We start from the raw sequence: 26,472 nt of genomic DNA, 5'->3' as shown, positions 1-26,472 counted from the left end.
TTAAAGAGTTGAATTATAGCCAGCGATGTCCCTGTATTACTTACAAATTAAGACGCAAGGAAAAAATAAAACAAGACAATAATTTTGCGAACTCAATTTTTATCTACTCAAATGCAACATTTATCAATATTTCCGTATAAAAAATAATTACGTAACAACAAATATCCGCTATCGCTGTAAGCACTTACAAATACTATCGAAATTACACAAAACATTGAAGGAACATTCTATGTTTTGCATATTTTTGTACAAAATTGATATTAAAAGATCGGTGCAAACCAAAGGAACCGATGATCATTTATATCGGAACTTAATTTCCGATATAAATGTTTAGAGTTAATTTTAATTGATATATCTTTACTCAAAGCGTTTGATTGAGTAAAAGTCGCACTAACCGCAAGGTTAGGGGAGAACGAGACGAGAACAAATTATTTAACACAATTATTAAATATAAATAAATACTTATTCCCTGTTTGCAACGACCAACTAAAAATTAAACAAGTAATGTCTAGGCTAAAAGCTAACTTAATTGGAAGAGACGACAAGTTAAAATTAAAAAATCCATTTTAATCTGTTACTATGGTTAAGTTACACTATGAATTACGAATCTAGTTCTTACGAAGGCTGTTTGTATTGCTAGGCTTAATTTCAATACTGTTAGGAAGACCAATCTTATATTTCTGTGCATCTTGTAATTAAAGAAAAAAAAACTAATTCTAATTTTAGATTCACTGCAAAACGCAAAAAAGTTTCGACTTTAGAAAACAAGATGTGTTTTAGATGAAAATTACGCTAAAACTAGCACCATTTTAAATCGAAGAAAGACAGAAATCGACCCATTCTCAGATACACAGAAATACAGATCTAACTATTGGACTAAGACTTAATACGCTTGATACACATATTTAAATAAAACTTGTTGTTGGGTTAGGCATACATACGACGTACCGACAACGACATCTTGCTACGATCTTGGCATACTAATTTTGATTCATTCACATTTACCAAGTATTATTTTAATGCAAGTTCGTCAGTTTAGCGTATTTTCGACCTGACCTTTTATTTAACCAAACTAACGTAACGAACTTGTTTGCTCAAGGAACGTTTTTTTTTATTTCACTTACTTTTATTGTACTTAAATTGAATTAAATTAAGGATTATAATTACCAAGATATTTTCAGAAATTTAAATAACTGTTGACACGCACAAATTAAATAAAATCACTGAAATAACCTAATTCAAAAGGAGGTATCTTAAAAATGTGTACCAAGCTTTACATTATTTTCTCTCGACAATTATAACTATTACCACAACAGCTAACTAAACGTACGCAATATGTCTTAACACCAATGTAAACATAATTTGAGGGCAAGAAACTTGCAGGCGGTTTTAAAACAAGGCCCAATTCATACAATATAGCACGTTGATAATATTTGCATCGCATACATACATAAAATCACGCCTCTAGCCCGGAGGAGTAGGCTTAGACTACACTTTTCCACTTGCCACGATCCCTGCATACTTTTTTTGCTTCATCCACATTCATAACTCTCTTCACGCAGTCTCGTTGGTTATTTCTGTTAATTATCATGATATATTTTTTAATTAAACAGAAACAGTGAATGTTATAAACGGAGAGAGAAAGAATGGAGAAAAGAGAGAGAACATCAATGATGTTATTGGCCAAATAGAAGTAAAAAATGATGATTTCTTCAAAGAAAAGGATTTTTCGCTTTACAGATTAATTTGATATTTATCAACAGGCTATACTGACGATATCTACGTAAGTAAGACGGACTTTTGTTAAACACTTTCATTGCTCCAAAATATTAGACGACCCTTTTGACATCAAATAGTTTTAAAAAAACATATGATATTATGAGTAATAATTGACTATGTTTGTTCGTGGCTTCCTAAGAGTAACAATTATTGGAAACTTAATTGATATAAGTTAAGTATGAAGAACTCTAAGGTCAAAATATTATTGATAAATTATGTTGTTTAGATAAAATTATAAATATTATTATATAGGGAGGGCATATTACGTATAAAGCAATTAAATTGCAAAGACTGTAAAATTACTACGAAATTCAATGGAACTTACTCATTAGACTTATGCAAAATATCACTGGCTTTATCAATAAATACGTTTTCGACCGAAAAAAGGGTATAAAGCATAATATACACGTTAATTAGCTGCCTCGATATAAGGGGAGTAATGAAAAGTTATCCTACTTTCTAAGTGTATACTATAACAAACGAAATATAGCCTTAGAAATATAATTTATTTAACCCCTATCTAAGTTTTTCATAATTTTTCGCCTCTTCACATCCTTTGTTTTAATTTTTAAATCACATTTCTAAGGCTTATACTCTATCCTTCTTGTTGTGTCAAAAGTCACAGAATATATAAAATGAAAATTTAACTTATTAAAAAAGTATTTTGTTTGTTATTATTTCAATGAAAAAACAAAAAGCATTCTAATTATGCGATGTGGCCGGATTTTGTAAAAGATAATTTTTTTTTTGTTTTCATATCCATTTCCACTTTTTCGTTCACATAAAATATACAAGTTGGAAGTGCAAAGTCATATTACTATTTTTACCTTTATATATTTCAGTTCTGTGACTTTTGACTTAATATTACTTACTGAAAGTGAAATATTCTAGCCATTTTAGAAAGATTAGTGAGACATTAAACTATCTACTTTTTACATGGTCTTTGAGGAAATGGTAACAAACATTTTTTACGTGGTCATAGAAATAAGGTACATTTATAAAGTGAAAAGCATTTAAGTAGTCATACGACTAATAGTGCTATCTCTTCTTGCCGCTCATTATACAATACCGGGACGATAAAGACAGATTTCTTTTGATATAAATTCAAGATTTGTTGGGCGTTAGTTTTGTTTTAACGCTTTACACTCTTAGACGATTTAGCAGCAAAAAGGGAAACACCTCAATGGATTTACATATCTACTTGATGTTTAATTTATCAACAAATTAACAGCAACTGGAAATTATTGTCAAGACGATTGCTTTAGTATCGATAAAACAGAATTACTTAAAATTGCGAATAATCAACAGTTGCACACATGGAAAATTAAAACATCAACATTAAAAATTTCTTCAAAATCGTTAAAAATGCTCAAAAATCCTTCTCATTACTGACGACTCTCGTTACACATCTCTTTCGCAATTATCACATTACGCATATCGCGGTCTTTTTCTGACAATTCTTTTGTACTTAAATGAACGCTTATTATTTACGCAACGGTATGTGCCTTCATTTACAAATATAGGTTCATGAATGACAAATATTTCTCAGTTAAATACTGAGAAATGGTTGTTTCTCAGCGGTTTCTCATATAAAATCAACGTATTTACCAACTTTGCCATTTATTTACCATAAAAGTGGGCATTTGTGGCATTCTTTATAATACGTTATCTTGCAAAAAAACTCAATTCCATTAAAAACAATACTTATTTCACCCCACTTTGTATAAATAAATGAAGGTACATTTTTAATAAACAAGTTAGCCTTAACATAATTACGTACAGAACTTTCTAATTGGTACCGATACAATTACGCTACAAATAACTGATTTAAACGAATACGATTTCTCTATGGTCTAAGGTATAGGCGTTGTCTATGTCCATTTAATTTTAGCTGAAGTGAATATTAATCATAGTAACCTGACCATCTTGTGCCATTTAAATCATTTTAATTGTACTCTACATAATAAAGGTGTATTTTCATTCACTTCAGCTATTCTGTTTTAGTTTGACAAGTTTTATTTGCATCTAAATTCTATTGTTCAACCTTAAAAAGGGATAATTTTTCTAATACAACGTATAACGTTTATGAATAGGTACATTTTTACATTAACAATATTTTTTTATGAAATACAATAAAGCCAATCTTTGAATGTTATTTTACGTTATTTCATTTCGTTCATTAAAGAAACAATTAAATAATCATGACTATTTTTTTAAAGTGGCAACACTTCATATCTTCATAGAATAAAATGTTTCTGAGAAACAATGGCGTCAATATTATTCTACATAACTTTTACTTCAGACACAAGGCGTCAATTCTGCAAAAAAAATGTACACAGGAATTATCAGTTTGTAAATCCCTTTGTGCATGCATGGGTCTTTACACATATAGAACAAAAAGCTTCATTCTTTATATAGAAATCACGCTTTGGACACGTTAGAAAGTTTTTTTGTCGCCAGTAATATATTGAATGCAATGTTGAGAAACAAAGAATTTTAATTTTTACTAACATAGATTAAATGTCATACTATTGCACTTTTTAAACGTCTCAATTATAGTTTATCTTTACTTCAAGGGTTACCTGAGAAATATTTTACTGATAAATGATAGGTCGCATTTTACTATCCTATTTATAAATGTGAATTTGCTCTGTTATTGCACATTTATTTTTTGCAAAATCAACACCCATTTTTTATCGTTTCTCACTTGAAAGTAAACAGTAAAATATAATTATGTGTGTTTGTGTTTATGGTCGTGGTTTGACGTCTTCCACCTGAATCAGCTGTTCGATGGGAATGAGGGACAATTCTCCGCCAAGCATCGGCGCGGGGGGAGCCTGTATAGGATAAAGAAATATTTCAATCATCCTCTTCTTCCTAGCATTTGTCCCGGTTGGAACCATACTATGTATATATATTATGATATATATACATAGTATGGTTATATATGGTACATAGTATGAAATAAGTCCGATAATTTAACGTAACGACTACCTTCTGGCAAGACTATTTGTTATCATTCAGAGGCAATTATTTTTGGAGACCAAAGAAGCTCACAAGTCGAACACGTCATCTATGATTTCTTAGATTTTTCGATCCTTTTTCCCCACATCACTTCTTTAGAGAAAATTTAAAACTTTTAATGTGTTGGCAAAAATTATTGTAAAAACGAATGTTTTTATTTATGATACTTTTTTTAAAATCTTTATTACACTTTAAAATGTACAGGTAGATTATAAGGGTTCTATACATGTCGACAAACGAAATATCAACAAAACAGTCTCTTACGGTCAAACCTTAATAAATAAGACATAAATAATCTTACCATAGAAGCCTTATCAGGCGTATGGGGAGTCCCAACCTGTCTCTCTTGCGCAGCATTAGCGGCCGCCTCTCTCGCCTTGCGGAGCCCTAGAGAAAATACCGCCACGGAGCGGACGCGTTTTACTAACGCAGCCTTGGCGCGGGAACGGCCTGCAAACATTATATAAATTACATTATTATATAAATACAACATTATATAAATAAATATGTGTAAATAGTTCTATCGCCATTCTCTTTTTACCTTTTTAGTTAATTTTTCTTTTATTTTTAGTTTTTTTGACCCTTGTGTTATAAAATGCCTCCTGTCATTCAGCTTTAATATATTCTGTCTTCCACAAATGTTGACTATTTATTTCACCTTAGCGATACCGTAATCAATCGCACATGTTCCCTAAATAAGTGCCCCTTGTGAAGTAAGTCAGTATCAGCTCACCGCCCTTGTCCTTGGGCTTGTCGTCCTCGCTGCAGGCCGCGTCGGGCGCGCGCGCCGGCGCCGCGTTCAGGTCCGGCTCCGAGCCGCCCGCGCTCACGCTGCCGGATACTTCCTGAAAAATGACATTACAGTTGCTATCATAGGACCAATCACTATTTATAATTTTTTTTAAGTAGTGCGTGTGATAAGTACACTAGAAGCTTGATACTTCCGAGTATCAGACTTCGAAAGTCAATAAGATCAGTAATTTATTCAGGTAAACGAGTAATTAAAACGTACATTTCAATTAAGAATCCATTGAAATTTAACCAACCTAGAAAACATATCACAATGAAAAATTTACATCGTATAAAATATTTCTTTATATCTCTTTCAAATTAAGCGAATTAGAAAGAGACAGTTTTGTTCCATACCTCTGCACCTCTTTGTTAGTTACAAGTGAGCGGTTTTACCATTACTAGTTATACTACCATTACCGAATCACAGTCTGCTATCTACAGGAACCGAGGATATATGTTTAACACATGTACCTGTAGTGTGGGGTTGACAAGCGGGCGAGTGAGCGGTTTTACCATTATTGGTTATACTACCATTACCGAATCACAGCCTGCTATGCTAGCTACAGGTACCGAGGATATATGTTTAACACATGTACCTGAAGTGTGGGGTTGACAAGCGGGCGAGTGAGCGGTTTTACCATTATTGGTTATACTACCATTACCGAATCACAGCCTGCTATGCTAGCTACAGGTACCGAGGATATATGTTAAACACATGTACCTGAAGTGTGGGGTTGACAAGCGGGCGAGTGAGCGGTTTTACCATTATTGGTTATACTACCATTACCGAATCACAGCCTGCTATGCTAGCTACAGGTACCGAGGATATATGTTTAACACATGTACCTGAAGTGTGGGGTTGACAAGCGGGCGAGTGAGCGGTTTTACCATTATTGGTTATACTACCATTACCGGATCACAGCCTGCTATGCTAGCTACAGGAACCGAGGATATATGTTTAACACATGTACCTGAAGTGTGGGGTTGACAAGCGGGCGAGTGAGCGGTTTTACCATTATTGGTTATACTACCATTACCGGATCACAGCCTGCTATGCTAGCTACAGGAACCGAGGATATATGTTTAACACATGTACCTGAAGTGTGGGGTTGACAAGCGGGCGAGTGAGCGGTTTTACCATTATTGGTTATACTACCATTACCGAATCACAGCCTGCTATGCTAGCTACAGGTACCGAGGATATATGTTAAACACATGTACCTGAAGTGTGGGGTTGACAAGCGGGCGAGTGAGCGGTTTTACCATTATTGGTTATACTACCATTACCGAATCACAGCCTGCTATGCTAGCTACAGGTACCGAGGATATATGTTTAACACATGTACCTGAAGTGTGGGGTTGACAAGCGGGCGAGTGAGCGGTTTTACCATTATTGGTTATACTACCATTACCGGATCACAGCCTGCTATGCTAGCTACAGGAACCGAGGATATATGTTTAACACATGTACCTGAAGTGTGGGGTTGACAAGCGGGCGAGTGAGCGGTTTTACCATTATTGGTTATACTACCATTACCGGATCACAGCCTGCTATGCTAGCTACAGGAACCGAGGATATATGTTTAACACATGTACCTGTAGTGTGGGGTTGACAAGCGGGCGAGTGAGCGGTTTTACCATTATTGGTTATACTACCATTACCGAATCACAGCCTGCTATGCTAGCTACAGGTACCGAGGATATATGTTTAACACATGTACCTGTAGTGTGGGGTTGACAAGCGGGCGAGTGAGCGGTTTTACCATTATTGGTTATACTACCATTACCGAATCACAGCCTGCTATGCTAGCTACAGTCCCCGAGGTACCTGCAGCGCGGGGTTCCCCGGGCGGGGCAGCGCGGGGTGCGGCAGGCAGTGCGCGGAGCGGTGCAGCGGCTCGTCGCGCAGCCCGCGCACGCCCAGCAGCGACAGCGGCGCGCCCGCCTCCTGGGGAACGGCGAACTGTAATGGCAGACAGCTAGCTAATCTCATAAATATTTAATGAATGTCATTAAATATTTATGAGATTAGCTTGATGAATTAATCAGCTTCCTTTAATAAAAAAAATTGCCCATTATTCTGACAGAGTTATTCAAATCTATCGTTATGAAATTAAACATTTTAGGAACTTTTAAAAAATACGTAACAGACATCTACACTAATATTATATAAAAACGGGGTAAAATTCATCCTTGAGGATTTCAATTATGCCCAAAATAACTATTCCACGCGGACGATCGCGGGCACAGTTAGTATTTTCATAAAGGCCAATAAAAATAAAACATAAATAAATCCATTCTTCATATAATTTCTCATCTCAGTTCCATCATCAGAATGTGGCTTCGGGTATTCCTGGTATATTTGTCTCTTTCTACCCTGTGAGGAATAAACACTTGATTACCTTACTTCTTATCTCTTCTCTTCTTCTATGGATTAGTGACTTACCTTACGTCGGATCGGCTTCGTAGGACTAACATCTTGCAACAGCTGCAGTGAGCCGGTGGTCACTGTCGGCTCCGTTATGGACGCAGCTTTAGCTCTGTAAATACGTGATTTTGTTTAACAAATGTTGCCCTTGGCAGTTTTTAATAGTGCCTGAAAGTTTGCTGTCGTTAAAATAAATTAATATTAAAAGCATGAAAGGTGATATCAAGCTAAATCAGTGTTTAAATATAGATGTAGTCTCTGCCTACGCCTACAGGAAAGTGATTATAATGGATGATCTATAGCAATATAATCATTGTGCCAGATTATTCGTTTGTCCATAGAAATAACCAAACTAGAAAAACACCCCTTAAGTTTAAGACGGTAATGACCATGAAAATTTTCCGTACATTAGTCTCTTTCTGATTGATGTAATTAGAAGAAAAAAACAGAGGCGAAAGGCAATAAACACTGTCTCTTTCTAATTGGTCTAATTTGTAAGATATGGGAATAAGACTCGCATCTTGTTTTTCATTGTTTTTTTTTTATTCTGTAATTTTTCCATGTTTTTATCTCACACTTAAAGCTTAAAGAGTGAGATAAAAACATGGAAGCATGGAAGCTATCAAGCTTGATACAACATAGTTTTGGAAACAAAAAAGCTATTCACAATTTAGTGCGTAAAATTATAGGGTGATTAGTAAAATTGAGGTGGAAAATTAAAATTACCTTGCGAACACATCTTATTTGTAAACATTCACAGCAAATGGCTAAAAAGGGATACCTAACCCTACAAATTTAATTTATTAATTAAAAAATATATAAACTTAATATTTAAGAGAAAATGTAGTTGCGTGTTTTTGTAAACTAATTTAATTTATCGTTGATAAAAATAGTTAATTGTAATAAACATCTATGAAATGGTGAAATTTAAAAAATAAATAAAAATATAATTCTGTGTGACTTAAAATCCACTAAAATCCAAATAAAAGCTTGTGAAATCAAATAAAATTATAATATGCAAGTGATTTGAATGAAGTTCAAATAACTATTCTTGTGAATAGATCAATATTTAAATGTTTTCATTTACATTTGAGATATAAATTTTCATAATAGAGGTATTAAAAGCCAAGAAAAACTACACAATGTTAATCATAAATTTTATTATAAAAACGAATAATAAAAACAAGCATTAAAATGTAGCGCACAAAATGGAATCGATCTTTAAAAAAAAAATATTTAAAACGACACACCCATCCATAACACTTGTGCCAAATTAACTGAAAACAAAAAAAAAATAAAATAAATTAAAATCTACAGTCTACCATGCTTGTTTGGTAGCGATGAAAAAAACATTATACCTAAACATCAACTACGTCATTACATACATACATATAATCACGTGTATATCCCTTGCGGGGTAGACAAACCCAACATTCTCGAAAATGCATACCCCTTGGACGCCTTTTACGACATCCATGAAAAAATATTGAGTGGTTCTATTCTTAAGTGCCGGAAACCACACGGCACACCATAACGTATTCATATTGCATCTCAATTCTGAGATTGATTCGACAATTTTAGGTCCAAAGTCCACCAAAGCGGAGAAGAAAGGAGACGATACGAGATGTGTTTTGAAAAACCAATCAAATTTTATATTTCCATATCTTTGCTTTATTGAAATTCGAGCCTTATAACTGCACAGAAAACTGCGTGTGGTGCAAGATGACACATAATTTCTTTTCCATAACATAACATAACAGATAGTCACATCTATACTCCCTGCGGGGTAGATAAAGCCAACAGTCATCAAAAGACTGAAAGGCCTCGTTCACCCGCTTGGCTTAATGATAGGATTGAAATTTAAATAGAAATTCATTCAAAATTAATTCTTACAAGAACAACATCATAATTTTTATGTCTATATATACACTGACCTGAATGGTGGTATCTCCGGTATCTTCCCAATGAATATCTTCTTCCCCTTATCGGGCTGTTGTTTGGGCGTGGTCGGTGTGATAGTGCGAGGAGAGCCGCGGACGGAGCGTATATCATCTTGGCTGGGGCACTCCGACTGTAATTACAATCATAATTTATTAATACATTGCAGAAGAGTTTTTTTTTTTAGATATAAACAGTCTCCCTGTACAAAGTAATTCTTAGTCAAGTTATTGTGTTGTGTTTACTCGATGTACGATAAATATATAAATTAAATTAAATACACACATGTAAATCAATACATCTAAAAAAAATTCTACACAATAAATATATTTACATAAAAACAATATTACACCATGCAGAAACAGTAGTAGTAGTCTCTAAAAAATACATGGCGGATGTGGATCAGCTGATTGTCAAAAATAAATGACGTCACTATTTCCGCCAAATAAATTGTAATGAAATTCCGTCTAAATATTTTTCATAGCCACAAACACAAGTCACATTAAATTGAAACAAGATAAAATAATTACCAATAACGGAGCGTTAGAGTTCTTGATGGCCTCCCGTCTCTGGAACTCAACCTTGGCCATTTCGGTGGCGAGCCAGCCCGGGATCTCCGGGATCGCGATGCGGAGCGCCAGCAGGATCACTAGGATCACGTGCTGGAAACAATATATAAGTAATTAAATCTAATTTTATTGATTTGGTTTTATTTCAATTTGATTTTGATCTGTAGCGGCCTGGCCAGGCCAATCAGAGAGCAGCCCCCCCCCTCCCCTCCACACTCACCTCGAGAGCCACGATGAGCAGCATGCTGGTGGCGGGCGCGGCGTCGGGCAGCAGGCGGTGCAGCGGCCCGGCCAGGCCAATCAGGGCGCAGTTCACGACCACTGCCACCCCCACCATCGCTTCCATCGCGTGCTGGAAATAAACATTTAGTAAGACAGTAGAGCAGATCATTTGAGACTTTTTTCAAACAATCATCACAACAATCAAAACGTAAGCAGGGTTATGGAGATCAGATGGGATTTTAAAAAATATTAAGACCCAAAATCTTTTTATTTAGAGATTCTCCATTAAGACGATAGTTTAGCAACTGTCAATGTCATGATTAAGTCGTCTAGATAAACCTGGCCTTCAAGTCTTGAGACTACCCTGTAAGGGCACGACCTATGCGTATTGTGACTACTAGCTCTTTCTTCTTCCTATATAATAAAGATGTGATACATACATACATATGATCACGCCCATATCCCTTGCGGGGTAGACAGAGCCAGCAGTCTTGAAAAGACTGCAACGGCCACACTCAGCTATTTGGCTTAACGATAGAATTGAGACTCAAATAGTGACAGGTTGCTAGCCCAAAAGATGTGATTTATAGAATAAATATTTATATCTGTCAGTCATCTGACCTGCCAACTGCCGATAGAGCTGACCCGCTCGCCGAAGGGTCTCTGCGCCACGTGGCACAGTTTGAACGCGTCCGCCCTAACTTCAGCCGCGTTGTTCAGTAGGGCGCACAACGCGGCCAGGGGAAACGCCGACGAGAACAAAACTACGTGCCCCAGCTGTGTCAGCATTTCTAGGTATTCTGCGAAGGTGCCTTCGTACTGAAACATAGAAGTTTTTGGTAATAAATAGTGGTGTATTTATGAATCATGGCAGGGTTGCCATGTAAAGCGACTTAATGACACAGGTTGGTGTTAAATTAAATTATAAAACACGTTTTCTATCATCGTCTCTATACGAGTATCATCACTACATAGTAATCATTGGCAGAAAGCCGCTTCCGTAATAAGGGGGTGCCGCCAAAAAGATGAAGTAGACTTTATTGCTATTAGACAGAAATTGACAACTAGCGTAGCGTAAATCGTAAATAAGGCCAGTGTCATTTGATTTTTAATGTCGTGCTTTTCATTCACGTCTCCCTCGTGGATTAAAAACCTTCTTCTTTCCTCGTCACTGCTACTAATAAAACTGTTAAAAATATCACACACATATATATAATTTTATCTGCAACTTAAATAGTACCTTGAACAACTGCGACTCCAATTCAGCCTGATGTATGACCTTCTGACCAACTAATGGCTCGGAATCTCTCCTATTCTCCTTGTCAGTGCTGCCGTTAATCAAACTGTTTTCCGGCGGCTCCCCTGAAGAATCGGTCTTCTTTTCAAATAACTCTGTTAGCTGGGCCGATGTAGGTACTGAAATTATTTTGTAATTATTAATTTTTTATCCTCAAAACCTCAAAAAGACTAGGTTAATGTTTGTTATGAAATTTATCAAGTAAGACATAACCTGCAGGCATTGATTGATAGAAACTAAAACCAGAATTAATTGAATTAATTAAATGTCTTAATAAGCAGCAAATGCTTCTTTGAACTAACAAAATATAAAGAAAAGGTGGCTTGCAAAGGTAAAATTGAATTCTTCTTTCGCAACTGGTTACCAACAGCAAAAGATAAATCCTCTTTTGTAATAAATATAATTTGGTTATGTAAGTTTAATTAGTAATGTGGACGAAAGGAGCATTAAAAGTATTAAAGTAACAATAGATCGTCTAGGTTCGTTTACAATGAACACATAAAAAAGAAAACAAATACTTACTTTTACTAGGACTAAGGGCACCAAAGACGTCAACACAAATCTTCGCGAGCCTCAAATTCTCGATGAGATACGGCAACGCAGACTCCTTTAGATTTCCTATCACTTGTCTTGTTATCAGCAAAACGGCCAATTGCTGTAAACGTAAGGCAAAAACATTAATAATGTACAGCTCAAATTGTGTGAGAATAATTTCGTCTGTTATTTATAAAATTTGAAAGTCAAGTAAAAGTACCAAATGTCCAACTTTCCTTGTTTATTTTAACGTACATGCATACAACACACGTGGTGGCAAACTGCAGTTTGTTACCGCTTCTTCTGCACTGACGCCTTGGAAGCGGCAGTAAACTTAGTTTTTAAGTAATTTATTTGACGTCAACCAAGTTGTTAAACCATACGACAATTATTAAGCGATATAATAGTATCCTATAATAATGAATAAAAAATTTTGAATTTTTGAATTTTTTTGACTAAATCATAATACCTATTTATAATTTGTATATATTTTTTTTATAATGTCGTATTCTGTTCTAGTGTGTTTATAATAATAAATAAACGCCATCTAGAGTTTGTAAAAGCCAATACTGGGATTAGCTGTGTACGTTGTTACAGTAATCAGACTAGTTTAGTTGTCTCATGCAAACCCTGGGTTCTTCGTCAGAGAGGTGAGGAAGTAACCAGGATTAACGCCAGTACCAAGAATGGTAACAACCTGTATAGTACAATAGGCGGATTAAATGCTAATAGCATTAACCTTTAGGTGATGATAAGATCGTGTATTGATGAGTACATTGACTTACCTACATACATATGTATATATAATCACGTATTTATCCATTACGGGGTTGACAGAGCCAACAGTCTATTTAAAAGGCTACGATCACGACTTACCTCTTTCAATTTATCCATGTCCTGCAGATAGAACGCAATGTAGAACAAACTCATGAACGAGTTGACGAACTGAAACTGAAAAACAGATAGAACGTGACAATATTTTGTTTGTTATTAATTTATGTTAAGCCCAGTGCCGGATTAAACATGTGGGAGCAACAATTGCCATGGAAAATAGTCGAAGGAAATCATTTCAAGAAATAATTGTAAACCTTAGATGTATTAGAAATATGTATATCATATCATATATAAAAATTTAGTCAACATAGATATCATTATAAAAATTTTGTCCAAAAATGTGACACAGCCAGAAACGCATTTTTTTAATGTGATAATTCGTGATTAAGCATCTTTGGCTCAGCTGATTACGAATAATCATTTTTATATAATATTTTTTGCTACTGAAACCATAACTTAATCCGGCACTGGTAAGCCCTTAGCGTTATTTTTTGTGACTGTATGGAAATGAGTGTACTGTAATGCTTGCGTGCTTGCCTAAATGTATAAATCATAAAGTAAATGGCTTAATAAAGTTACAGTGTTTCTCAGTGATAAAAGAAGTATTAAGCCGAAATTTGGGCAACAACATTCAATTATTAAAATTAAGGTGTAATGAAATTGACGACTTGAAAAAAAAATGTTTATTTGCTTTATTTTATTAAAAATAATAGTTTTTCGTGTCTTTATTTTGTCTAAAATCTAAAATAGATAATTGCATAAGATAAAAGTAAAAATCAATCTATTGAGATCTTCCTTATAATTGCGTCAACTGTGGTACTCAAGAATACTTTTTATTTGATTACTTGATTTTATTATTATTTAATATTAGAGTTGATACTACTATAATGTTTCTCGGCTTTATACTTTCTCATTGATCTTGTGCGTGTTCACAATTTCTACAAAACAGAGCGAAGCGAGCAAAAGAAATATCCGCTAAAATTGATATTTTCAGAAACTCTGAAAAGTGCAGTGAAAAAGAATCGTTGTCCAAAATGTTAAATTTATATAACAGACATATTACAGCAACTTCCAATTGTATTTTTATATTTTCGGTTTGAACTTTAAGCTTAAGCGTTCTGTGATTGTAATGTTGTATTTAAGCGAAAAGAGAACCATTTAACCCAATTCGATTTGTGTTTCAATAGTATTAAAAGACTTAACATAATGATGTAATATTTTCTGTCAGTGAACGTGTTCATGGCTTTTAATACTTTTATTTGAAATACATTAAGTACAAAATTATAGGAACTATTATCATCATACTTTAAAAAAAAGTTAGTATGACGTGCTAAAACATGCGAGCGAAAACTAAAGCGTGCCATTCGCTAGTCGTTTGTGCCAGTTATTTATGTTCTTTTTTTAAATTACGTTTTACTTCCGACCTCCTTCAAAATCTATGTTAAGCGAAGCGTGATGAAAGCTTAGCTTAGCATGGCGATAGTTTTAGAGCATTATTTAATACAAACCAATGCTATTTTAACTATCAGATGATTTTCATACTTGGTTTCTAGACGGTAATTCTCTGTGGTTGGAAAAAAATCGACGTTTCAGTGTTGCCATATAATTTTTAATTAACATTACGTAGTCCAGTCCCGTTTGGTAAGCAGAAAAGAGAAATATTATGCACTATAGTAAATTATTACTACATTATAGTGTACACTACATATTTTTGAACTATCACTATTTATTCTTTGCTGATTTATTTTCTATTTAAAGTCTAAGGAGACAGTATGTGCTAAACTATAAGAATATACAGGGAATAACTAAGATCATGCATTCAATTGTAACATTAGAAAGATCACTTTGAATCTCACACTATTATAAAATCTGACACACAAAAATTAAGAAATAACACAAAAAAACCTTAGTTCAAATTTCGCAAGTTCCGCTTAATTTAAAGTTTACAATATGTCAGTGAACTTATCAAATACAAAACTCGCCAAAAATCTAAGGGTAAATTATATGGATTAAACTCATTCAGTCATTTCAAGACTGTTGGCTCTGTCCACACCGCAAGGGATGTAGACGTGCCTATATGTATGTATGAGTAATACTGTTTAGCGTAACTTACGAAAAATGACATTTCACATATTGTCGTAATTTTACATCATTAAACATCACTCTCAAATCAAATCAAATTAATCAAACAAATGTACAGACAATTGCAAAATTCTCACGTAATATAATAGAGTTTATAATAACTCACTAAAAGATTGATATTTGAAAAATAGACCTTACTTGATTAACTTATAAAAATTGTATGTGGGAATATTCATTGTGATAATATTCATAATATCCCTTAACTTGGGTAAAGAATTTTGCATATAACTGTACATTAAAATATATTTCATGTTCAATCCAGGATACTGAATAACTTTTTCAAATTAAAACCATAGTCAACATACCTTTATCATTGAGCCACCTGGCTATTCGAGCATATACTTCCTCTTCTACGGCTATTATTATAGCTAAAATTGCCCTTGGAATCCATGTCATGTACACTATCCTTGTTTCCCACCATTCCTAAGAATAATACATACATATTATAGCGGTTGTACATAACATTCGTTTGTTTGTGAAAGGTTTCTCTTTCTTCCAAGAAAAACATCGTGAGGAAACCTAAACGTTCAAGAATTGGATGAAGAACCATTATCCAATACAGATTAAGTTCCTCTGCAAAGGTTGCGAAGGTCAGATGAGTGTCTCTTACGTAAAGTACCCCAAGGGGTTCCTCACTAGGGTGTTTAACGCCAGGAGGAAGAAGACATACAAAGACTATATACCTGAGCTCTCAACAGCAGGAAGGTGGCGCACGCGCAAACAGACAGACAGACAAGCATGACGGGCACCGACACACAATGGCGCCACACGCGACGACGCCATGCAGGATACTGAGGCTCTGGCCGACCCGTTACTACGCTTGTGCCCATTTCTCCCTGAAATGAAGAGAAAAATACATGTAAAGCAGTTACATATGTATGTATCTACCTTTACATCAGAAATTTTACTAAAGTTATAAATAGTATTGTACACTAGAGTGTAAAATACCATCCATGTTTTTGTTTTTTAAATGTATAAGTACAGAAGGATATCTCATATCACAATTATGTTTTAATTAAGACATTCGAAATTATACCTGAAATAAAGGTCGAGGCTCAACTAATAATTCGTCTCGTTGGTCTAAAGTACCCCATTTATATGCCAGAACATTGGAATACCTGAAAGTAAAAAGTCAGTAACTTTCAAATTTTTTTGAGTGAAAAAAATTCTAGGTTTGTTTTAAGGGATTATTAATATAATGTATAACCTTTTCCATGTCTCCAAATAAACGCAGGCCCACAGAACGTTGAATAACGAGAATAATACGTAAGCAATGTCTTTCCATGTCTCATTTGCCGTACCCAACCAAATCTGTGAAATTTAAACGTATCAAAAGCATGAAGTTTGTTTGTGTATGTAAAATAATTACAACTACACATCTGTTTGGACCACACATCGGTAAAATTTGCTATACGTATGCCATTATACTAGAATATAGCACTTAGCAACAGTCAAAATTGTAAAATGTATTTCTTTGACAAAAACCAGAGGAGAAGAATAGCGATTTGAAAAAAAGAAGAATCCTTTAAGGTTTCAAAGTGATTTTCTTACCCAAAATACAAATCCAACAATGGCAGGCACTGTTAACGATTGAGTGTAATGACCAAGCCAAGCAAAGTACATTGCTATTTTAACACCGAAGTATTCACTTATCTCGTCTGAAATGAATAGTTGTGTATGAAATTGTTGAATTAAAATTTTAACCTGAAAATATACCTAATGCGGTAGAAGTAGACATTAATCTGATTACTTTTAACATAAAGGTTTCTACTCATTATTCAGTAAAATACAGATAAGATATTTTTAAACTTAAAAGAAAACTGCTATTAATATTCGGGAAATAGAAGTTGAGTGAAATTACTAGCTTTTTAGCTTGTTTGCTTGCTTGCAAAAATATTATCTGAAAAATTTAATACAATAAAAAAATAAAGCTTACCTAAAGGTTGCGGGGAGAACAAAGTCTTAACCCATTTCTTTCTTAAATTCTCTAGGGATTGCCGCTCGTGTAGAGGAAACATACTGGCAACGACTCCTTTGCTTACACAAGCAGGCACTGTGGACAAAAAGTGTAACTAAGACTAAAAAATCATTATTTTTTTAATAATGATTTGCCTAGTATACTTAAAAAAGTGGCAATCAATAAACTTAAAGAACGTAATAAATTTCAAGTAATCTTCGTGATTTAAATTAAGTTTTACGTTTACGACTATGGATCTCGCATTAGGTTACCATGAATTTTTGTTACAGATATTAATATACTTAGAATATTTATCACTCTTGGCAGTTTTTATTATTACAAAAGTAGTAATATGACTTTCGATTCGTCAAATGGCCGTAATCTTTCTCATAGTAATAATAACATCAAAAAAAATTAAAACTTGGTTAAGTATATATTTAGACGACTTCTTACTTCTTAGTCACAATAATCACAAAATTTTGGTCATCTGAAATTCTGAACAGCATAGGATATTTAACCGCTACCGGTCAAAAACTCAAGGAATTCACATCTTTTGCTAAAATCATAATGCATATTAAAATGAAGCCAACAGGGCCTAAGTATACTACTACATCACTTACCAATGCTCTGACCCACTCGCAGTGTAAGAGCGGGTTCCAAAGCATGTTCATCACCCGGCTCCGCTCGCGCTGATTCCAATACATGTTTCACTAGCGCAGCTCGTTCTTGTGAATTCAACAATTCTGTAGCTGACGAACCCTGTGAAGAAATGGTAGCTTCTTTTTTCATTTAATTCTGTCTGCTCCATCTTAAGAAATTTTCATTTGTATAACTAACTCTTGGCTTGCAATTTCAGAGTCTACTACAGAAAGCACGTAAAGTTAAACAAGGGGGTATGTAATACATGAAAAGTTTAGTGGAAATAATTTAAATTTTTCATATTATACACCCTCGTTTTCTCGTACATCACAAGAAATTGCCAATGGCTTCTGCTATAAACGGAATGAAATGCTTAATACTATGACATGTGTGATTTGGAAACACAAGAATTCTTTTCTACTCTGATAAAGATGACATGGTTTTTTAATAAATTTCAATAAATTCATAAGAAACTTCTGCACCAGATATTCATTTTAAAATTACAATGATAACATGTATATATGCATAGTAAGAAAAGTGGAATAATGTGGAAATTTGAAGTTCAAGAACACGAAATCATAAATTTGAGTTTTGAATAAAATCCGTTCAGATAGCACGATAGAGCGTTGCAATTTCTGACATGCATTATTCATAGACTTCCGATTGTTGCATAGAGTTAGAATGTTGTATAGAGCGCGTCGTTCATTTCCTTCTACGGTGAAAGAAAAAATCGTAGGGAAACTTGCACCTTCAGACAACTACTAAGACTTGTTTACTCTGGAAAAAATATACGTTTTTAGGGGGGAATTGATATAAGCGTAAATGTGCGAGACCAAAAGTAATTCGAATTAAAAAAACAATAACTTATTTGGCTCTGAACCTATTGCACTGAGAATGATCTCTATTGCAAACTAAGGTAACGATAATTATGTACTCTATGGATTTAGATATATCGATATTAAATATATTTAGAGATAGCAAAATAGCGCATCAACAATGCATATTGTTTGTTCATTCAAAATTGATAACACACACAAATGACCATGAATATCTGAAAAAGTTAAGAAATTACATAACCTAAAATAATTTGAATATTTTCCCGATTGGCTTGTCTATTGGTGACACATAAAATTCCATTCAGTAGTTTATAAAGTCACTAGCTGACCCGCGCAACTTCGTTTGCGTGTATCCCGCTACTTCGACAAATACAGTCAACGCACCAACACATATTGGATACTAATTTTCAATTCACAATAACTTCTCTTTCCCTTAACCGCGTTTAAAATATTAAAATGTTTTTTGGTTTCTGTGACTCTTCTTTGATCCTATCAGTTTTTGGAAAAAATATTTTATAGGGACGCTGCCCCCGCCGTCGCGGCCGGCCCGTACCGTGCCGCAATACTAATATCGTGATATCTCCTAAACTATATGTCTAAATAACACACTGTAAACTGCAAAAATAATCTAAATTAAATGCTCGTGATGATGAACTTACTTATTTTGATAAGGATATATGTATTATTGGTTATATCACCAGTTAAACATCACCCCACGAATTAAATGTTTTTTTAATACAGAAAAGTAGTTTTTGTGACTTAAATAAAAAAGCTGGATATATGTCATCGCGGACTTTTTTGTAGAACTAATAAAGACCAATGTTTTTGCTATACATTGTTCTTACTTGTATCCAACGGTATAAGCGGCGCACGCACAAATGCAATCTTCAATTAGATTTTTTTTCTGACTTCTTGGACATAAATCGCTATAACTCAGCTAATATAGTTTCAATGTATTTCAATTATATATAAAAACCTGTCGGAGAAAATACTCTTTCTATTAGTGAAAACCGCATCAAAATCCGTTGCGTAGTTTTAAAGTTTTATGCATACGAAGGGACTACAGACAAAATGGGCGACTTTGTTTTATACTATGTAGTGATGACAAACTGAAAACACATATTTTATGTATTTACTATAATTCTTTCTTTTATAATTAACGGCCTTGTTGGTAACAAATAAAATAGCAGAATGTAAGGAAAAATGTTTAGATCAATTTCTCGATAACAAGTAACAACTCGCCACGTTTTTTTCAACACGTAAACCTCATTATTTTTCGAACGCTTTTCTTAGATAAGTTACGTTGATTAAAGTATAACAAATAACTATGCCGTGGAAACCCGAATGAATAGTTTTAAAACTTTGTTTTTTTCTACACAGCTAAATGACTTCAACAATATGACCAGAGCTCAATAATATTTGCAAGGCAGCAAAAACATAAGTCTGCACTTGACTCTCTGTTTGTGGTTGTACCAGCTACAATGGTGGTCTGGTAGCAAAGAAAAAACGTAGCTACCTCTCTTCCCTTGTAGACGGTAAAATTATTAATCAATAGAAATACTTCCAAATTTTGAGATTTTCAGATAGACAATGTGGTAGCGATGTGGATTCTCAATTCTATCATTAAGCCATACAGCTGAAAGTGTGTGAGTAAAGCATCTCAGCAAGTGATATGGACTAGATATTGTATAAAGCAGATAAATTAATAGGATAAATTTCTAGAGGCCGATCAGATGACAAACGATTTAAATTTTGAAACCAATTCTGTTATCCGAAGCCATTGACTTTGCAATACATATTTGCGTTATTATTTTGTTAATTCTGAAAATATCTTTTCTTCTCTATTTTGACTGACATACTTCAATCAATTCTATCATTTAACCAAACAGCAGAACCTATAGTATTTTGAAAATTGTTGGCTTTGTCTAACCCACGAGGGATATAGACGTGACCATACATATGTATGTACTAACTTGAATATCGTACCTCATTCTAGTTTGTTTTCAAATTCGCGAATCACTGCACGCCATGCATTATGTATGTTCGCCAATAGACGCCCGAGAATAATAGACTAGACCGCAATCCGAATAATTGGACACTGAATTTCTTATTGTTTGTTTATGCCAAGCATAAGTTAGTAAAACAAACTAAGAAAATGCAAAATAAAAATCATATCTGCGTTAAATCATGCCTCTTTCCTGGTTGGGTAGCTAGAGACTAGAGACTACTACTACTAGACCTTAAAAAAATAAGCGCCAACTGTTTGAAGTAATTCCAATTATTTCTTTGGACGTGGTTGAACAAAACTTAAGGTCAAAGTGCAAATAGAACGTGAAAGCTTTGCCAAATCTTTCCAAGACATGTGAGACGCAATTCACTTGTAAATACTGACTTAAGACCCTGACCTTTGAAATCAGCAAGCCAAGAAAACAATCTATAGTTATGTATTTATAAAACTCTTATTACTGACTGACTGATAGACAATGCACAGCCCAAACCACTGGGTCTAGAGACGTGAAATTAGACATTAAGGTACTTTATGTGATCTACTGATGCACTTAAAGAGAATTTTCTAAAATTCCCGGGGAACGGGAATAAAAGGGATTTTTCTTTTTACGAGGATGGAGTAGCGGAGTTGTCCTAATCGAAACTGAGAGCTTTATGAGAGCAAGAAATGTTTCTTTATCGTGACACTACAGGATAGCGTTTTTTTAGAAAAATACCCTCTTCCCAACATTTCAAACATGTTGACTATTCTCGCGTGTAATGTACCCGTGTGTACCCCTCCTTTTTCATACTGCGCACTATATATACTACTACTATATAGGTATGCAAATTTTTTAACACCAGTCTGTGGTTCAACTTTGAAGAGGTAACAAATTTATTTCACATTTATAATATTAGAATGGACTAGTTGTGCCCGCACTTCTACTACTACCGCACTAACTTCGTCCGCGTGGATTGTTATTTTGGGCAACATTGAAGCCCCCAAGGATCAATAATTTTCTCAGTTTTTTCACAATTTCCATTATTTCTTTGCTTCTTATAGTTGCAGCGTGATGTTATATAGCCTAAAGCCTTCCTCGATAAATGGTCTATTCAACGCAAAAATAATTTTTCAATTCGAGCCAGTAGTTCCTGACATTAGCGCGTTCAAACAAACAAACTCTTAAGCTTTATAATATTAGTATAGATTTACTAAATAGACTTACCTTTTGAAAGCAATGCATGTCCCTCACTGTGAACTCTTTGTAGCCGCCGCCGAATTCTGGCTTCAACAGCTTCGGTAAATGAACTTCTTCGGCGGTTTGCAGTAGCCTGGGTTACAGTCTTCAGTTAGTTTATTAATTCGTGAAAATCGGGATATTACATCAAAATAAGTTTACATACATACGTATAGAATCACGTCTCCTTTTGGGAGGGGTAGAAATTTCTTAAGAATTATGGTTTTTTTTAAATGTCTTTAGTTAAAAGTGTTCTTATATATGAAAAACGGCCCTAGATTGTCACCGCGCCATTACTTTGTCACACCTTCCAGAATATGGGTGTCAAATAAAAGGGCTCAAGTAGTACATTACCTACTATACACAAAGACTGAAGTTTGAGTTGGGGGTTTTTATTATATTTTTTTTTCACTTATTTAGGCTAGGCTACTAGCTCCAAACCCATGTATATAAATGACCCCTTTTTAATACTTAGAACTAGAGGACGCCCGCAGGTCCGCCCGCGTAAACCCGTGAATTCCCACGGAAATTCCTTATCTACATAAGAAATCCCTTCGACTAATAAGAAAACCTTCGTACAAATTTATGTCTCTTGGTCCAGCGGTTTGAGCTGTCTGTCACTCACTGGAGAAGTTTTATATATACAAAGTTAAATTTTGTATACACTCACACATCATCATCAGCTGTGATATAGAACGCTCCGCACTGCGACGACGCATGTTGTCGCACGCACACGCGCAAGCGCGGCCGACTCCCGCGCAGCTTTTGTAGGAGCCAGAGTAACATGCCATCAGGGAGGCCTGTGGACAAAATACATACTTATTGTACTAATTACTACTATTTTTTTATTTATGCTACTACATACTACATGCTTGAGTTGTATAAGGGTAGTAGGATAACTTGGATGGGCCCAAAACCTAATAATAATAAAACAGTGGCTAGTAAGACTGGCATTTAATTTTTAAGTTATTCTTTATTATTTGAACTTTTATTTGTATAGTAGGGTTTCCCACTAGAATTTAAAATGCTTTTCAAATCACTTCATCCATATACGTAAATATTATAAAAGCGAAAGTGTGCTTGTTGTCCATCTTTGACAACAAGCACACTTACACTTTAAACTTATCCATTTTGTATGCATGTAGTGTGTATAGTATGGAGGACAAACCTATTTGTGAGTAAAACAGTTATCGTTTCGTCATTCATACAGAACAATTAAACTTAATGAAAATTTTATAAGGCAACATTTAATATTAGTCAAAGACACTTAAAAATCTCAATGCATATCCAAAACAATTCTGCCTACTAAACGACGTAATTATGTGGAGTAGATCCAATAAGTTAAGGAAACGAGCTCCCGCAGACTATTCAAATGCACTTCTGGCCCATTTCCCATTTCTTCAAATTAGGCATATCGTAAACTGCGTTTAGTTTCTTAGAATTTGAAAATATATGAAAACGATATTTATACTGATACTTCTTCTTTCTTTTGGCGTTAGTCCGGTAACATCAGCACCTTTTTGAAGCCCAGGTGAGCATATTTATATTGTACCTATAATATATATTACCAATTGTATAATGCCCCTGATCTTCCTGCTTTTGACCAAGTTATTTCTTTTTAGAGGCCTCTCCCTCTGTCATTTCTTACTTTGTTAATTCACATGATATCCAGCGAACGTAATGGAGATCTCATAGTGTCATACAGTACTGATATAGTGGTTTACACACGAGAGCATATTATTGTATTATAACAAAGTTACAAAAGTTTACAAAACCAAAAATAATATAGGTTCAGTTAAATTAATAACAGCTATATGTCATACTACAGACTACTGAATGCCTATGTAATTGAATAACATAGTTAAAATATATTGTTGCGTGTGCATTATGGAGTTTTAAGTTGGAAGTTCAACATAGTGAAAACCTCTTACCGAGCAAATGCTTTAAGCCATAAGTTATGTGTCTGAAAATTCACATGGAAACATGCCAAGTCTTATGCAATAAAGGCTAATTTGCGTTGCATAAACATAATGCTGAATTTGTCATCCCAAATTGCTAAGGTTCACATTTATCATGAGAAACCAAAGCACTTAATCTAAGCATTTTAAGAACTAGATTTATCCAGGTGTTATGAAATCACTATTCTAAATAATCAATTAGATATTTTTAACAAATATACTCTTTAACTACTGGACTAACTTTAATATTGCCATAGACTCAGCCGAGACGAGTGCCATATAAAGTGCCAAAATAGAAGAGCCGTTCCTATGATCGTTTGAGTTGTGGTTTAAAAGCAAGAATATTGGTGTCGATTACAGCATCATTTTTTTTCAGTATTTACATGCTGATCTATTCTCACCTTTGGGAAATATCAGCACTACATCTGTATGCTGTGTAGGTGTTGAATGTAGGAGTAGACGTCTTGGGTGCATCAGATGAGCGCCGAGTTGCCCTGCCATTGGGAGACGTCTGCGAAGCTCTCTCCCAGCTAGATGCAGAAATGAGTATTAAAAATACAAAATTACCATAAATGTAACACGCGGAATATAAGACAACCATAGAATTTGAAACTTTCAGGGTGTACAGTAGCCATTTTTCATAAAAAAATATTTTGTGCAGAATCCATAAAGTATAATTTTGTTTACCTAATGTGCTGGGCACTAGGCCATGGGCCAGAAGTCTTGTCTACTGGTGTTGTGTTATCCATCCTTATATATATTGAAAAAGTTTCTACAAATCAAGAAATAAAGAAAAAAGACCTCAGAGTAATATGCTACCTATTTTTCTATAGATCCTACTATTTTATAAAGAGATTCAGAATATTTTATAAAAAAAATTATATCTTTGAAAAATAAATAAGAAAACTAAGTAATTAATTACAAAGTAAAATATGAAACTAATTTCTGTCGTCTTTGGGTTACTGAAGTCAAAGTTGTTCTGTGTTAAAACCAGTAGGTAGGTACTTTGTCATATTACCTAGGTTATGCGGTGCAGTGCACTCCAGGCTATGAAGTAATAAATTGATAACTGAAATAAATTTAAGGTAGAATTTAGGTATGTTCATCACAATAGTTATTCAATAGATGAAACTTGTAAGGATTTAGGTAAGCAGGGTAAAAACCTGCAAACATATTTTAGTACTTTTTTATATCTTTAACCAAGATAAAGAAAAATATAAAAACTTTTTCATTGAATGCAGATAGAAATAACTTACCGCTATCTAACTTATCTTTTGCAAATTCCGCAAAAGATTTGTGCTCTTGAGGTGTTGAGTGAGAACTACTTTCATAGTCGTCTTTTTCAGGGTTTACAATGCCACTATCTTCACCATCCATCGTGATATCACCAAAAATTCACAGGAAAACAATACACAAATGCAATGTACACAAAGTCCTTCAGTTTCTTACATCATCGCCTACAATACCTTAGGCTGAAATCACTTAAAAATGATCAGTTCATGTAAAAACACGAATTAAAATGTATGCTACCATAACAGTTATTATTCAATGAGTAATGTATTTGATAATTCCACTAAATTATGATTATTTGTTATTTTTTCTAAGTGCGCGATTTTCTACGATCGCTGTCAGAATTCAAAATTGATTTTTGGCCGCCATTTTTAATAAAAATGTTGCCAGGTAAATTCAGCAAATGTCATATAAGGGCGTCAAACATCGAGCTATAATATTATTATAATATTTTATAGCAAGGTACATTAATGTAAATTTCCTTACAAATTAAGAATGGCCACACACGCTTTGCAATAATTGAGTAAGCTGCGAAACAGATAAACTTCATGATGCGAGGAAAATACTAAGCTCTGACAAAAAAAGAGATTTTGTGGAGCTGAAATCTAAGGCGAAAATTATTAAGTCAACTTATTAATTTTCGCCTTAGGTTAACGCCTTAGCCTTAGGGTAACTACTATCCCTTAGTCACCTTTTACGACATCCATGGGAAAGAGATGGAGTGGTCCTATTTTTTTTTATTGGTGCCGGTAACCACACGGCAATCAACCTAATAAGTCAAACTTAAGTTCAGTCGAGCCGAATTATCGCTCCCGCTACACTTGCATCGTCGTTCGGATGCAACGTTGTGAAAGCGATTTTAGATATTTTATGCTCACACTTAAAATATTATTACCTACATTTCAGTTTGTGGTAGGTAGTTTAGTTTAAAGAACTTTATTTCCTCATAAAGAATTAACAATTCACTTACTGAGAAACCTACACGGTATGTTTAATATAAATCTCAGCT

The 26,472-nt window shown here is 34.3% G+C and overlaps 1 protein-coding gene across 2 annotated transcripts; it reads right to left on the bottom strand.

Moving 5' to 3' along the window:
* Positions 1–92: 92 nt before the first annotated feature.
* Positions 93–25,819, bottom strand: LOC106138502 (anoctamin-8). Of its 2 annotated transcripts, XM_060951697.1 has the most exons (24): positions 25,430–25,819; positions 24,575–24,703; positions 22,886–23,015; positions 22,204–22,309; positions 18,137–18,275; positions 17,496–17,612; positions 17,111–17,217; positions 16,767–16,870; positions 16,596–16,677; positions 16,243–16,395; positions 15,865–15,982; positions 14,926–14,981; positions 13,460–13,534; positions 12,572–12,704; positions 11,993–12,168; positions 11,374–11,571; positions 10,751–10,882; positions 10,492–10,623; positions 9,958–10,094; positions 8,042–8,135; positions 7,424–7,543; positions 5,537–5,648; positions 5,105–5,253; positions 93–4,616 (listed from the first exon to the last, which is right to left on the bottom strand). In XM_060951697.1, the coding sequence occupies exons 1-24, from the start codon at positions 25,548–25,550 to the stop codon at positions 4,527–4,529; spliced, it is 2,910 nt and encodes a 969-aa protein (XP_060807680.1). In that variant the 5' UTR covers positions 25,551–25,819; the 3' UTR covers positions 93–4,526. The 2 variants fall into 2 exon arrangements, with proteins under 2 accessions (XP_060807680.1, XP_060807679.1); XM_060951696.1 differs by lacking the exons at positions 93–4,616; positions 5,105–5,253; positions 5,537–5,648; positions 7,424–7,543; positions 8,042–8,135 and adding an exon at positions 9,188–9,300.
* Between the last annotated feature and the right edge of the window lie 653 nt (positions 25,820–26,472).

This window comes from Amyelois transitella, chromosome 26 (assembly GCF_032362555.1).
Source record: "Amyelois transitella isolate CPQ chromosome 26, ilAmyTran1.1, whole genome shotgun sequence".
Classification (NCBI taxonomy): Eukaryota; Metazoa; Arthropoda; class Insecta; order Lepidoptera; family Pyralidae; genus Amyelois; species Amyelois transitella.
The sequence above is the reverse complement of the archived record's forward strand: the minus strand, read 5'-3'. Positions and strand labels throughout refer to the sequence as shown.

Bases quoted from the DNA above. Each gene is read 5' to 3' on its own strand.
- LOC106138502 (XM_060951697.1), bottom strand. From the start codon at position 25,550: ATGGATGGTGAAGATAGTGGCATTGTAAACCCTGAAAAAGACGACTAT. The intron at 12,705-13,459 runs GTAAGTCGTGAT...TTACGTTTACAG, and splicing joins ACATGGATAAATTGAAAGAG to CAATTGGCCGTTTTGCTGAT. The intron at 10,095-10,491 runs GTAATTATTTTA...TTGTAATTACAG, and splicing joins ACTCTAACGCTCCGTTATTG to TCGGAGTGCCCCAGCCAAGA.